The 16,882-nt window shown below is 36.5% G+C and overlaps 1 protein-coding gene across 1 annotated transcript in view; it reads left to right on the forward strand.

Moving 5' to 3' along the window:
- The window catches only part of utrn (utrophin), a 223,342-nt gene that overhangs the window by 192,170 nt on the left and 14,290 nt on the right, over positions 1-16,882 (forward strand). The window contains exon 67 of the mRNA XM_016514969.1: positions 2,429-2,494. Coding sequence (XP_016370455.1) covers positions 2,429-2,494 — 66 coding nt within the window. The remainder of the gene's footprint in view (positions 1-2,428; positions 2,495-16,882) is intronic.

Genomic DNA, 16,882 nt, shown 5'->3' on the forward strand with positions numbered 1-16,882 from the left:
AAAATGGTTAAAAAATTTTTTTTTAGGTGGTGTTGTTACAGTGTAATTACACTCCTAAAAGTAAGATTCCTTTTAGTGAACATTTCTTAACAGAACTATGTTTTTTCTTAGTGTGAAGAACATTTTAATAATCTAAAGAACCTTTTTTTTCCCACAATAAAAAGCCTTTTGTGGAATGGACAGATTCCATGGATGTTAAAGGTTCTTCATGGAACCATCAATGCCAATAAAGAACCTTTATTTTAAGAGTGTACATTAAGTACAAAGTAATATTAATTACTACATGTACTTACTATAGGATTAAGGTTTGGTTTAGGGTTTGTTGCTTGTAATTATGCACAATTTACTGTTATTACTATAGTAAGTGCATGTAAAATATAAGTATGGCAGCTTATAAAGTGTTACCAAAAAGCAAAGAATGAAAAACGTATGAAGATAATTCAAAGACATTACATGATATTCAGTAAAAAAAGAGAAACATTCAGTGTAATGAAAAACAATATATTGACTTGTGTCTGTTGTTTTATTTCATATCATTGTACACAAGTCTTCAATACACATCAATCAATCGTTTTTGAATCATTTTTTAAAAGTATATAGTGAATTAATGTAGTAATTACATATTATCATTAACAACGATATGTATGCACATGGACTTATTCTGCCCTAGCACCAGTAATAACTAATATTATTCCAAATTTAGCAATAATCATTAGTACTAATTACTAGCAATTAATACTAAATAAATTAAAATTAAAGTTATTAATTTGTGATAAAGTACTAATAATTTCTGTAATTTCTGTTTAATTTCACATTCTCTGTCATCATTAGAGTTAGTATTTACGTTTTTAAGAGTGTACATTAAGTACAAAGTAATATTAATTACTACATGTACTTACTATAGGATTAAGGTTTGGTTTAGGGTTTGTTGCTTGTAATTATGCACAATTTACTGTTATTACTATAGTAAGTGCATGTAAAATATAAGTATGGCAGCTTATAAAGTGTTACCAAAAAGCAAAGAATGAAAAACGTATGAAGATAATTCAAAGACATTACATGATATTCAGTAAAAAAAGAGAAACATTCAGTGTAATGAAAAACAATATATTGACTTGTGTCTGTTGTTTTATTTCATATCATTGTACACAAGTCTTCAATACACATCAATCAATCGTTTTTGAATCATTTTTTAAAAGTATATAGTGAATTAATGTAGTAAATACATATTATCATTAACAACGATATGTATGCACATGGACTTATTCTGCCCTAGCACCAGTAATAACTAATATTATTCCAAATTTAGCAATAATCATTAGTACTAATTACTAGCAATTAATACTAAATAAATTAAAATTAAAGTTATTAATTTGTGATAAAGTACTAATAATTTCTGTAATTTCTGTTTAATTTCACATTCTCTGTCATCATTAGAGTTAGTATTTACGTTTTTCTGTGATGTAACCATATCATAAGATCAGCTGCCCTCATGCTGTCATACTGCAACACCACAAATGAAAGTGGTGACAGAGGAGCAGTATAAACACACACATGCTCCGTTAGACCTCTGACTCTCTGCCAAAGGCAATTTAATCTGGTGCCATATACAATATATTAGGCACTATCAATTTCATCTACACCTGTTCAAAGGGAAGAAAAAAAACATACTATGCTTCCAGTGTTGACCTTCTACCTGTAAAGACTCGAAAATGGATTTTCACTGTCAGCTAGTTTCTCTCAAAGTCACTATCACACACACAGGAGGTTATTATGGAATATTATGGGGAGACTATGACTGAAGCCTCAATCCTATTATAGGAACTCTATGAGACGGTAATCCGTCGGGACGAGTCTTCAGTCCTGAGTGTGTGTGTGTGTGTGTGTGCACCTGTTCAAAGGGAAGAAAAAAAACATACTATGCTTCCAGCGTTGACCTTCTACCCGTAAAGACTCGAAAATGGATTTTCACCATCAGCTAGTTTCTCTCAAAGTCACTATCACACACACAGGAGGTTATTATGGGATATTATGGGGAGACTATGACTGAAGCCTCAATCCTATTATAGGAACTCTATGAGACGGTAATCCGTCGGGACGAGTCTTCAGTCCTGAGTGTGTGTGTGTGTGTGTGTGAGAGAGAGAGAAAGTAAAGCTCCTGACACTAGCACTATCTACGATGCAGAGTTATTCAGTATTGAGCTTTGATTGGTTGTGTCCAACCCACTTGGCCACACCAGAACTCATACTTTGAATTTACATTTTTATGGTTTTATATTCTCATCCATCAAGAAACACATAAATAAACATGCTCAGTCATGGTGGAGCCTCAGAGGTACACAAATCCATAAACTGCATCCTTTTAATGCTAATAAACAGTGATACTGTCGTATTGATCCCGTATTGGTTTGGGTCTCTGTCCGTTCAGGTTGGCACAGATGGAGCGCTCCAATGGCTCTCTGCCCACCGACAGCAGCTCGGCCACTGGAAGCATGTGAGTCTGCAAACTCTACTATCTTTACTGTAAATTTAAGGTTTTTCCATTTAGAGGCCATGCTTGAACTGAATACATTTATACATTACATGTAGTCATTTATTCTTTTATCCAAAGCGACTTACAAACGAGGATAACATAAGCAATCAAACTAACAAAAGAGCAACAATATGTAAGTGATGTGACAAGTCTTGGTTAGTATGTTTTTTTTTTTAAGAAAGCAACTAGAAATATAATAGAGCGTGCTAGTGTTAGAGGGTCAAGTGTCGATGGAAGAGATGTGTCTTTAGCAGTTTCCTGAAGATAGTTAAGGACTCCGCTGCTCGGATTGAGTTGGGCAGGTCATTCCACCAGGAGGGAACAGTTAAGGTAAAAGTCTGTGAAAGAGATTTTATGCCTCTTTGCGAAGGCACTATAATGTGATGTTCACTTGCAGAACGCAAGCTTCTGGAGGGCACATAAGTCAGAACAGAAGTAGTGGATTTAGGTAAAGTGTTGCAGAGCCTTTGGTTGTTTTGTAGACAAACATCAATGCCTTGAATTTTATATGAGCGGCTGTTGGTAGCCAGTGCAAATTGCTGAACAGAGGTGTGACATGTGCACTTTTTGGCTCATTAAAGACTAATCTTGCTGCTGCATTCTGGATTAGTTGCAGAGGTTTTATAGAAGTGGCTGGAAGGCCTGCCAAGAGAGCGTTGCAATAGTCCAGCCTGGACAGAACAAGAGCTTGAACAAGGATTTCTGTAGCATGTTCTGATAGAAAGGGCCTGATCTTCCTAATGTTGTATAAAGCAAATCTGCAGGACCGGGCAGTTCTAACAATGTGGTCTGAGAAATTCAGCTGATCATCAATCATAACTCCAAGGTTCCTGACTGTCCTGGAAGGTGTTATGGTTGATGCGCCTAGCTGGATGGTGATGGGTTTGCTGAAGCCACAAGCAGTTTTGTCTACGCAAGGTTGAGTTGAAGGTGATGGATCTTCATTCAGCAAGAAATGTCTGTTAGACAAGCTGAGATGCGAGCATCTATCGTCGGATCATCAGGATGGCATGAGAGGAAGAGTTGAGTGTCATCAGCATAGCAGTGATATGAAAAGCCATGTTTCTGAATGACAGAACCTAGTGATGCCATGTAGACAGAGAAGAGAAGTGGTCCAAGAACTGAGCCCTGAGGCACCCCAGTAGTTAGATGTTGCAACCAAGATATCTTGAAGGACCTTGAAGGAGATAAGACTCAAACCACTGGAGTGCAGTTCCTGAGATTCCCTTTGCCATGAGGGTTGACAGGAGGATCTGGTTCAACTGTGTTGAAAGCAGTGGACAGATCCAGCAAGATAAGTATTGGGGATTTGGAAGCTGCTCTTGCTAGTCTTAGGGCTTCAACATCTGAGAACTGGGCAGTCTTGGTTGAATGTCCACTTCTGAAGCCAGACTGGTTGCTGTCCAGGAGGTTGATGAATACATTGGTGAAATTCTGGGGATTCAGCTTAAAGGGTTAGTTAACCTCCCCCCCCAAAAAATGAAAATTCTGTCATCATTTACTCACCCTTCACTTGTTCCACCACAAAAGATATTTTGAAGAATGTTGGTAACCAAACAATTGATGGTAGCCATTGACATCCATAGTATTTGGAAATCAGTGACTACCAGCAACTGTTTGGTAATTAACATACTTCAAAATATCTTCTTTTGTGCTCAACAGAAACTCCTACAGGTTTGAAACAACTTGAGGGTGAGCAAGTGAGAATTTTCATTTTTGGGTGAACTGTCCCTTTAAGAAATTGAAGAAAGTTATATTTTTATGTTATATGTGAACAAAGCTGTATCATAGTTAGGGGTGGGAGAAAAAATTGATTCATCGATGCATCGTGATTCTCTCTCCAACGATTCTAGGTCGATTCTGAGCTTAGTTTTTAACCAGATGCGCGGTGACACTGAGTTTGCTTTAGAAACACCTGTATTCTGCTTGCTTCCAATTCCTCACACACATACACCACTCGAGATTTCAAATGAGATCCGTGCGTGAATGCAGCTTAATAGATCTCCCGCTGTCGATGATGTCATAGTAAAAAAACAACAGTAAAGATGAAGAAAAATCACTCACAGTTCTTGAATGGAAAACGTTCAGATAATCTTAAATACTGAAAGCACTCTTTGTTTGTTGTTTGTATAATGTTTCTATGCTCCTCTTTATTATTTGCTACTTGTATGTTTTGAAGTTATATTAGTTTAAAATTCTAAACATACAACTGTTTTAATTATTTTTTTTCAATTTGTAATTATAAAAAAAAAAAGTACTTAATTACTTATGTAAGGATATGTAAATGTAAGGACTTTAAGATTCTCAAGTCGGTAAACTAATAAAGTAATAAGGGGGGTGAAAAAGTAGATCAAGAATCGTTCTGGAATCGGATCGGATTGTGAGGTAACTAAAGATTCCTACCCCTAATCATAGTCATAATGTTTTGAGCACATTCACAGTTAGGATGTTCTGAGAAGAATAAGAATTAATCTGTCAAAATGAAATTATAAAATAATTAATGTAATGTAACTAATTGTTTTATGTTATTATTGTATAAAAAAAATAGCTGTTAAAAATTATGTAATACATTTAAATGAATTCTGACAGGGTTATTAAAGGGGTCATATGACGTTGCTAAATATTAAAGAATATTATGTTGTGTATTTGGTGTAATGCAATGTGTTTAGGTTCAAAAAACACATTATTTTCCACATACTGTACATTATTGTTGCTCCTCTATGCCCCGCCTTTCTGAAATGCGTCGATTTTTACAAAGCTCATCGGTCTGAAAAGCGAGGTGTGCTCTGATTGGCCAGCTATCCAGTGCATTGTGATTGGCCGAATACTTCAAGCGTGTGACGGAAATGTTACGCCCCTCACCATACTGTGATGCCGTGTCCCGGAGCGCCAAGACAAAAACATTAAAACACATTATAAACAAGGCATTTGTTGCATCTTATCTATTTACAAACAACTTGTAACACACCAAAGAGAAAGGAAAACTTGAAATCGCATCATATGACCCCTTTAATTTAAAATAATTAAAAATTTGCTTAAGCTGGTGAAATGTGGTTGCTAATGCATTCCAAAGGGTTGCTAGGGTATTCTGGGCAGTTGCTAGGTAGTAAGAAACATTAACAAAGTAGTTTAACAGGTGTGAATTGTGTGAATTTAACAATTGTCTCCTGCAGTCTGACTGAACAGTAAAGAGCCATATAAATACATGCTGCCATGTTTCTTATTTGCTTTGGTGCCGGTGGAGTCTGAATCAGATCCTTCAGGTCTCAGTGCTGACCGAGAGAGAATCAAATAGACATACAAAGAGATATTGAGAGATAGAATGTAAGAGAGATAGAGTGTATTGGGGAAAGATTAGTATGAAATGGACTCCTATTCAACCTGTTGAAGTGAGAGAGATCAGCAGAGGAGGTATTTACACTAAAAATGACTCAAGTCAAGGTTTATTGCACTAAAACAGCTTCTTAGTTTCTTCTCTCCCAGCCTTTGAATTAAACAAGCTAAATTTGCTACTGTACTTTTAAGACTTTTGTATGTAAATGTATTAGGATTGGTTCTGTTTCTGACTCCGATAGTTTGTAGTCTGAATCAAATGTGATGATATAAAAAGACTGGGTACAATCATATACAACATGTTTAGTACTGCATTGTTTTTGCTGGATGTACGAAGTCTGATTCACACACAAATGTCTCCTGTTGTTTTGATGAATCAGTCAAAAAGTCTCAAGAATTCACCACTTATCGTATATTAATATAAAAACAATGATATCAAAAATGTTTTTGTTTATTAAAAGATTGTGATTTCTGAATGAGCCATTTTTGCAGTTTAGTTTTGTGTTTGAGTGAACCTTTGGGTCTCGAACACTATTTCAAAAAAGGTACAAAAACCTTGTTTTCGATTATCTGAGCCCTTTAAGGTTGGGAACAGTGAGGAACACAAACTCTGACGTTTCATTTCTCTGCTGATGAAAGGAACGGATAGAAAGAGATGGACGGAGGGCAGCAGTGAGAGGAATCAGACGCGCTGTGGATCTTTATCAAAGAAATGAACCACCAGTAGCAGATACAAACACACACTTTCATTCAGTCTCACATACTGTATGTACGCATGGGTTCATGCTTCCTGTGACATCTGAACTCTTCATAAGAGTGTTGTAAAGGAAGCTTATTATGAGCAGTATCAATGCAGGGACAGAGGCGGCGTATGATGCTTGAAATCTAGTTGACAAAAAAACCTTGTAGCTCTGAACATTTGTACCTGTCATAAACGTACTGTTTTTATATAAACTAATTACAGACTAAACCAAGATAAAAATGTAAATATTTCTTTAAATCGTTTTACTAGGGATCAGTGTTATTTTAGCATTATTTATATACTAGTATAGCATTTATTAATCTTTTGAAGTAGCTTTTTTTCAGTATTTCATGTTAATTTTAGTTTAAGTTTGTCATTTTCATATGTGCTTTTGTCGTTTTATGCTGATCAACCAACAAATGTCTGGCTTTAAAATGTATAGTTAGCAAATAAAAAAAAATAATATCTGTTTTTTAAATGCTACAAATGAATTTAGGCGTCACAAAACTATAATGTACAGAATGAAAATTGCATTTTCGTTTTGAGATTTTCTGCAGATGTTATTAGATATTAAATTGTGCTTTTAAAGATTAAACTTGTGTGTTAGATTTATGAAAATTAAATCTAAATATAAAAGTAGTGATGCACTGAAATTTAGGTAGCAGAAATGATTTTTTTTCTGCCGAAATCATTGACCAAAACTTTGACATTTAATTAGTGCTTTTTTGATGATGTCAAAAAAATGATGATTTGACTATGCATTGCTCACTTGATTACACAATATTTGTAGTGAGCTTGCATTATCCAATATCTACCAATATAAACAGTACATCCAATACTGACCAATACAATTAAATTGAATCTCTAGCCAGTATCCGATATGGTACCGGTATTTCATATGCATGCATTCGTTTTATCCTCGAAGATATTCCCTAAGAAACATTAATTCAGATTTCTCACTTCTGGGGACAAATTTGAACCAAAAGTGTAGCCAAGTAAACCAACCTACACACACACTTATTTAATGAGCGATTATTGTTCAAAGCCAATGATGGACGTTCTGACTTCTAATGAGCAACCTTCCTCAAACACTACCTGGAGATTTGGCCTGTCGGAGTGTTTACCATGGAGAGTGTGTGTGTTTGTGTTTGTTTGTGTGTGTGTGTGTGTGTGTGTGTGTGGGTGGGTGATCATCTGTGTGGTTGCACACTGTTGCATCAGTATGGCAGCGATGACGTTAATGAAGATTGTCAGATGATGGTCTGTTTTACCAGGACAGAAACAATTTGACACAAGCATTTGTGACTTTTGGTTTCCTGTTTGCTGAGGGTTTGCAAAGTGGTGTTAAAATAATCTTATTAACATCCCTAAATCTAATTACTTCTCGCGGTCTCTTTCTCTTCCCCGTCTCTCTTTCTGTGTCTTTCTTTGGCTGGCTCTAAGAAGATGGAACTAATTCCATTCCTCCTGCTGTCCCGCTAACACCTTGTTTATCTCTGTACCTAATGCATTAGCACACTCTTCAGCATCATATATTTGCTTGCGCTTGTGCGTTTGAGGTGTAGAGAGAGAATTTAGTGTTTTCTCGTTACAATGTTTGTGATGGATTGGTGTGTAATGGCATTATCTGTTGGGTTTAATTGGGTGCAGGAGGGAAGATTCCCCACTCGAAAATACCATTAAAACCCACTCGCTCTGTTTTATTTATTTTATTTTAGTTTTTTTTTTATTTTGGGGCTTTTGCCTCATTTCTATTCTACAGCTGTTCTAGAGTTTGACAGGAAAGACAGAGCGAATGGGATCTGGGCTGGATTCAAACCATAATTTGTCCAGAGCATTGAACTGAACACTGCACTATGTCGCCAATGTCTTTTAACTCTTCTTTCTTTATTTTTTGGAACAATTTTTTTAGTATATGGCTATAGACGAGAGTGACAGGATGTTAGGAGGAGTTATGGGATCAGGACACATTAAAGGTCCAACCTCGAACCTGTATGTTCCACATGAGCACCAATGCTCAACGTGCCTTTAGCATTTTTGCAAACTGTTAAGCCCCGTTCACACCAAGAATGATAACTATAAAGATAACGATATTAGCGTCCACACCAGCGAACGATATCGTCTGTTTATTCTAAGCGCACATGTGTCTGCCGCTTTAAATTCTTGAGCTCGTTACAGCAGGATGGATTCTGATTGGCTGTCAGTGTTTTATCATTCATCAGCTGGAAAAAAAAATTGTTTTGAAAGTGATCACAACGATATCGTTCCTCTGTATCGTTATAGTTGTGGTGTGAACTATGCTATTTTTTTAATATTGAGAACGATTTTTAGAACTATCTTTATCGTTATCTTTATAGTTATCGTGTTTGGTGTGAACGGGCCTTTACACAAGAATTGAAATGGGATCAATGTTGCAAGCTGGATTTTAACCTAGACATCTATTTCAAACACTACACCACAAATCCAAATGTGCGGGATCGATTTTTCCGTCCCGTCTTCAAGATTCTGTCCCGCTCCCACCTGATGCAGCAAAAAAAAAAGTTTTTTCCACTTTTACGCTTTCCCACTTTTCCCAGGAAAATCACAGATGTAGAAAAACAGTATTGAACCATACTTTGTAACTTTGTATACAACTTCGCTGGATAACAAATGCATTAATATGACCAGCTGTATATAAACTAATGCATATAGATGGTAACAATCGTGACATTAAGCATTTGCGTCAGACTTGCGTGTGTTTTGGTCATATTGTTTTAACCATTTGAGGTGCTGCTAATGTTCGTGTCCTCTCAGCCTTGATAGCAAACATACTGCTGTTCTTTCTCCACTAATGCAGCATTTAGTCAACAACTTAATTACTTAGTAATGATATGAAAACATGCTCTATAGTGTACTGTAGCCTATACACACCATTTTGTTGTCTGTTTTAATTGCGCATCTGAAGTGCCCCGCTCTGTGCAGCGTGCAGTGTCACGGGTTAAAACAAACAGCATGTGGTGTCAGTGATTTCTGCCTCTAGAGGCCGCTCTCGTACTGCATAATGACAGCGGACCATCTTAGCCGCTCCAGCAAGAGACGCAACCCGGAAAAACTATCGGCATGGAGTTTTAGCAATCAACTATCGGTGCCGATTAATCGGCTAACTCGATACATCGGTCGACCTCTAATATGTATGTATGTATATATATATATATATATATAAAGATTCAGTAAGTTTCAGTAATTTTGTGAGTGCGTACATGTATTTGTCATTTTTATTAGCTTTTGTTTATTTGTATATTTAATGTATAATATTTAATTTATTTATTTTGCTATTTAGCATAATTTTTGTTTTAATTTCCGTTTTTGTAATTTTAGTACTTAGTAGATGTCTTTATTGTCCACTAAGGTGGAAATTTTTTCTTTGGTTCACCAATACATAAAAAGACTAAACAGACAGTTATATATTGAAATACAGTTCATGCCATTATCAGTTACTTGCAGAGTTGAGGATTTTAATGGCATTGGGAATAAAAGACCTCTTAAACACATTTTTTTGTTTGCTAAAGGAATTCGATAGTGCCTTCCCGACTTCAAAGGAGTCTTTGAACAAACAAAACTTTAAATTCCAACAAATAAACAAAACGAGCACACACGGTGAGCACAGGGTCAGCAACAGAGCCACGCCCCCTTATTTTATTCATTGCCAAGACAACCTTTTTAAAATTCTAGTTTTTTAAGTAAATGTTTCATCAAAAAGTTTATTTTAATTTATTTCAGCTTTATTTCAATTAATGAGAACCATTTTAATAGTTCAACACAATAACAGCACTGTCTGCTAGAGATGCACCAAAATTGCAGATAAACCTCTGAATGGACAACTTTAAAATGTAGTAAATAAATAAATACAAACGTATACAACTGAAAAACATTGAGAATATCTAACTCTGTGCATGAAAACCATTCATTGCATTCTGTATCTTCAAACAAAATATAGTATAAAGTGACTTTTTATTTTTAGATATTTGCGTTTTGCAGGAGTCCCACAAATCAATTTGAAACTCGTCCCTCACTGGTCCCGCGTGAATGGAGACCTTCCCAGTTTGCATCATTTTTATCCAGAGTTGTAAAACAGGGAGACAGAAAGTTACCTTCATCTCTCACATGAGCACATAGGTTCAACACATACAGTGCATGTTTGCTAACTGCTCGTGGCTTTTTGGGGAAGAAAATTTGACTCGTTTTGTCCAAAAGTATAGTTACCTAACATGAAGTAAATGGAGAGAAGGATAGATGGGACTTGACTGGGACATGTTGCATGCCATATTTAAACCTGCATGTCCTGCTTGATGTGTGCCAAAAACGACTCTGACCAGAACTGGAACAAAAGTTTCCCACATGAGCACCACAGCTCAATGTGTCTGGGTCGCATGCATTAACCACTAAGCCACAGCTCTTAGTTTTCTCTCTCAATCGGTATGGTCTTCTCTTTCACTTTGTTTGTTTGATTGTTTGCACACTCATGTTAGCATTCTCATTTCCCGTTCCTGCCCTTAGAGCTTATGAACTCTGTTTACACTCCAGCTGATCAATGCAGCCCATGCAGAATCACAGACACAAGCGGGACGTCTCCTGTACCCCTCTCGTCTCATCTCAGCCCTGGGGTGAAAAACAGCAGCTGTCTGATGTGAAATCTCATCTGCACTGAGAGAAAGGGAGCGTGCGATCGCTTTGTCTCCAATTTGTGCCTCACTTTCTGTCCTCTCCCGGGTACTGTGGGAGATGTAGGCAGTGATGTGGTTTTCCGTCAGTGTCTTGTTCTTCAGCGCTCAGATTGAATGCTTTCCAGATCTGTCTCTCCTCGTTCCAGTGTAATAGTACAGCTACAAAGCTTCTTCGCTTCCTTTAAACCGGAGTTCCTGTTTTGAGCTTTCTCCTCTTGGGTCCGTCCATCTGGACAGTTATATTTCAGACATAACTGAACTTTTCTCTGTAGCTGCATTATAATTCACTGCTCTCTTCATACTGAGAAGCTCACTTCACTGCATTTGCCAAAATCTGTTCAATTGAGTCGTGCAGATTAGGGAGTTCAAGTTTGATGACACCGTTTCTGTCATGACAACTCTCGGAGGGATTGGGATGGTAATGTTCATGACAATGTTAATGTATTTGGTCTTGGCGGAATAGATCTGCTACGCTGCTGCTGCTGCTGCGACAGAGAAAGTATCGAGACTTGCTACTGCCAGTACATCCACAACATGCTGCTGTGAGCATGTAAGAAATATTGCTGCTGCAAATATGACATACATGAAATAACCCTCATATAGCATACATGAATCACCTTGTAGCAGATCTATACAGGTGGAGCTGGGGAAGGTGGAGGGTTTCTGAAGCAAGCTGCAACTACTACGGCAAGCACTAGTCATATATTTGAATTTTGAGCAGCGAGCTCATTGGCTACCGATACAGGAGAGAACCAATCAGCTGTGCCATGTGATAATGATGTCATTAGGTCAGATTGAGTTAGACCTATTGGACTTTACAACCTGAACTAACCTTGTCTTGTCATAAAACGTCCAAATTATCTGATATTTTAGGAGACTTATTGAACTAGAAACAGTCATGAGAATCTACTCGGCAAATGTTTTTCATATATTGTTTTAGTGTTTCACTGCTTATTTTTAATAATATAAAAGTAAAATAATTTAAGAAATAATAATAAAATATCATACCAAGCGTTGTTTTCAAAAATGTCATCCTTTCAGTGAAGCTTTTCTCTTCATTATGATTTCAGGACAGTTGTATAACTCTGAGGGTTTTGTTTTGTTTTTTTGTTAGTTTTTTTGACATTATGCCCCCCAATCCAATTTAATTCAGAAATTAAAAACATGTTCATCATAGAAGACATGTATTAAAATCATTGTATGTATGAATTGCATTTTTAATGTGTTTTTGAATTAATTAATAAGCCCGGACCAAAAAATAAATAAAACGTCACTGACCCTTAAATCTAAATGATCTAAACTTAAATAATTTATAATATTTAAACGACTGTTGAGATATTTCATATTTCATTTAATGTGAATGATTAACATTCTCAATATTCCTTCAGCAAATGGCCTGTGAAATCAACAAAGGCCAGCATGCAAACAGATTTGATTGTTTGTGGACAGGATATGTATTAGCAGTCAGTTAGATGATTTGTTTTGGCTGGTCAGTCAGTCGAAGCACGTGTCTGTCCTGAGAGAGCTTCACAGATCGGCACTCCAGCACCGTTTCAGTAGTGAAGAGGTATTTGAGTTGTGAAATGTACCAGCTCAGTCCTGTGTGAGAGTTAGACAGGTGGAGTGAGTAATGGGCCGATAACAAGGAGAGCGCGAGTGAATCCGGCTCTGTCACGCTCTCTGTGACTGTTTTGCTAATGGACGTGCTGGGAGCAGCGCTCCTTTTGGCAGCTTTCGTTGACTTAAATTAGTCTCTTTTATTGTTTAGTTTTTCTCCAAAATTGTCTGAAAAAAAACCCTTTGTGAGCAGGAATGGAAAAGCAAAATAAAGACAAAAGATTCATCGAGTGGAAGCAGAAAATTGGAAAGCTGAAACAAAATGAAAGTAGAGGAACATGCCTGAAAGAGAGACAATTATTAGAGGAACTTTGAACTAACAAAAAAGTGAACAAGTAAAAGTTGCTTGAAGTCTTTTGAGTGTGTCTGTGAAGAATATGAGTTCATGAGAATATTAATTAATGGTGCTTATTGAGGAAAGTATCACTTTACATTTACACTGAAGGAACTTCTTGAGGGAACTTTCTCAATATCTTAACCTTTACAAATCTACCCAGCCGGCATTTCAGGTACCATGGTTGAATCAACGTTGAATTAGGTGTTGATTATGCAAATTGGATCAACATTGAAACAACAACTGACATTATTTCAACCGTATTTCAACCGTTGAAGGTCGGTCATATGCCGGCTGGGAAGTTCCACTTCCCTTTTTCATCCTGCTAATTCATATTTTGGAAGATCTTGCTCTTTTGACATAATCAAAAATATTGTTACACATTATAAAATAATAAGTTGTAAACATATGTAAATGTGTGCTAAGATTCAGAACTCAAAGCTCCTCCCCATAAACGACCCGTTCAGAAATCATCATAGTTGTGACATCACATCAGAGCTCATTAGCATGTGCCCGCCGACCAATCAGCTGTTCAGTATTCAGAAACTCAGCCACTCAGATGAATGACAGTCTGAACTAGTCATTTACATCAAGAAGTCTTAAAGGTACGGTAACATTTAGGCAGCTGGTTTAATTCTGAGAGTCAGTGGGAGGGTGGAAAATTAACTAACTTGAAATGCTTCAAAAGTGCAGAATATGTTCCTTTAAGAGTTTGGCACATAATGCCCACATCATTAAAGTCTTCAGAGCTTGTTTTATACTGTTGTGGACGTGTTCAGGCGAGCTCAGCGGGTGTCCTTCACAGAACAAGTGTATGATAATTACAGAGCTAATAAGCCGTTGCCTGGCTTTCCTCCTCAGAGGGAGGTCTGTGTCTCAAATCTGCACTGATGCTACACTAGAGATCAAACATTGAAACTCTTTTTCCTTCATTACCGCCATATGCTGTCTAATGTTTACTCTGAACAAGGTCACCTGTACATTCACGCATGCCGAAATAGCAAGAAAAGTTGTGCAAGTCACATTAAACGCCCAAAAGATCAAAAGAAAAACATTAAGAAATTTCAGTTTTCAAAAAATAAATAAATAAATAATACTTCTTTGATGCATAAATACTTTACAATTAAAATAACATAGGTTTTCTATTTGATGGAATTGTTGAAATGATTAGTTCACTTCCAGAATAAAAATGTCCTGATGTGACTGAAGAAAGAAAGACGTGAACATCTTGGATGACATGGGGGTGAGGAAATTACCAGGACATTTTTATTCTGGAAGTGAACTAAACTTTTAATTGTCATTTTCATCTTTTTATATATCTCTTTCGAATTTTGGAGTGAGATATGGCTTGTGCATGGCAAGTTTCGCATGATTCACCCACACACAGGTTTTGTAGATATCTGAAATATGAGGTGGGTGTCTGAATGTTTATCTGAGGCTGCCGAGCAGTCAAACGCAATTTCAGCATTTGTGTGTTTATTATTTTTCAAATAAACATCCCTGAGTGTTACAATAAAGAAACCAAAGAAAGTTCCAAACGATCAAACCTGAAAGCAAGGCAGACGGGTTTGCCGATCGTGAAAGAGAGCAGAATGAAAGAGGGATGAAGGGAAGGAGACGGGAGTCGTCAGGGGAGTTTCTCCTGTGATGGTGTTTTAGATTGAATGTGACGGCTGGGACTCAGACTCTTGACTGATGCTGCTGGAGACAGACATGACACCTGAACTCATTTCTCTTTCTTCGGCCTCCTCTTTCATCTCTCTACACCTCTCTATCTCTGGCCGTCTTTAAACAACACTTCAGTTTTCTCACACAAACAGCTTATTCTCAAATGCCCTTTTTTTCCTTTCTTTTACAGTATTTGCCAGGCTGCACTGATATTCCTCAGACATTATATATATATATATATATATATATATATATATATAAAACATTAAAGTGTGACAAACATGCAAAAAAATAAGAAATCAGGAAGGGGGCCAACACTTTTTTACACCACTGTATATATATGACTCATTTTTGAGATTGCTCTTTTCTTGTCTTACATATATATTACATGAATATCTGAAATGTATAGAAAGACATTTTTTATCAGTAAACTCAATATTATTTGAGTTATTTGATATAATACTATATACAGTATATATATATATATATATATATATATATATATCAAATATATAGCAAATTTAAATTTTTTAAATAATTAATAATAAAAATAAGACTTTTTTTTATTCAAAATGACCCAATCATTTCATGACAGTTTTATCTAATTCACAAAATTATTAATTGATATTCATTCATAGAATGTTACCAAAAAGTATTGTTATTTAAGCCACACAGAAACATGAAGCTGATTATGAGGAAAGTTTTTGAAGCATTTGTTAGCAGATGACACTTTGATATTTGATGTAATGCAATGAAATTCAGGCATTTTTAAGTGTGGCGTGTGTGTGCAGTGTGTTTTAGACCCATGTGTCACTGTATCATCCCAGCTAAAGCTTTAACACTCTTCTTCTGCTGGTTTGCAGGCGCTCCCCTTTCCTTCAGGAAATGCAAATATACTTGTGTTTGTTGTCTGGCTGCTTTATCTAGCATCTGCTGGTGTTGGCAGGTTGTTAGCAGAGACCCTGTGATGCAGTGCCCATGTAATCTCTCTGATTAGTCTTTGTGTGTGTGCATCCAGATGAGTGCTGCCTTCAGACTCGGAGCATGTGAACACACACCTGAGACTCTTTGTGCACACAGCTGTTTGGACAGCACACATCCAATACCTTCTCTCCTATTTTCACAGTCAGACTCACTTACACCTGTCGGCTTTTCAAATCTCAGCGTTTGGATCCCGCTGCGGCGTAAAAGAACATCTTAATTATGCTTCTGTCTGTTAACGGTTTACATGCTGTGACGGCAGCAGATCTGCAAGCCTTGCTGTGACTATTGCTCATGCTTAGAGCTTGGGTCTTGTTCAAATCCCTAACTCAAAGTATTAAACTTTTGTGTATAACTTGTACTGCTGCAGATTACTGTGCTATTACTATGCTGTCGATTTAACACGTTCATTTGGTGTGTTAAATTATGGAAAAAGATAATGCATTAAAATTTACTCATTTAAGGCACCCTGGCCCACGTAGACCTGAACGTCATCTTACATTTCATACAGTTGCTGATGAACATCATGCAGGACGTAGCCTACGAGAATGCAGTTATACGCCCCTACAATTCAAGATATGAGCGCATATGCCCACGTATGGGTTTTAGTCTTATATTTATATCATATGTGACCCTGGACTACAAAACCAGTCATAAGGGTCAATTTTTCGAAATTGTGATTTATACATCATATGAAAGCTGAATAAATAAGCTTTCCATGGATGTATGGTTTGTTAGGAATATAACAATATTTGGCCGAGATACAACGATTTGAAAATCTGGAATCTGAGGGTGCAAAAAAATCTAAATATTGAGAAAATCGCCTTTAAAGTTGTCCAAATGAAGTTCTTAGCAATGCATATTACTAATCAAAAATTAAGTTTTGATATATTTACAGTAGGAAATTTACAAAATATCTTCATGGAACATGATCTTTACTTAATATCCTAATGATTTTTGACTTTTTTTTT

The sequence above is a fragment of the Sinocyclocheilus rhinocerous genome, unplaced genomic scaffold (genome assembly GCF_001515625.1).
Source record: "Sinocyclocheilus rhinocerous isolate Xijiao unplaced genomic scaffold, SAMN03320098_v1.1 scaffold1167, whole genome shotgun sequence".
NCBI classification, from domain to species: Eukaryota; Metazoa; Chordata; class Actinopteri; order Cypriniformes; family Cyprinidae; genus Sinocyclocheilus; species Sinocyclocheilus rhinocerous.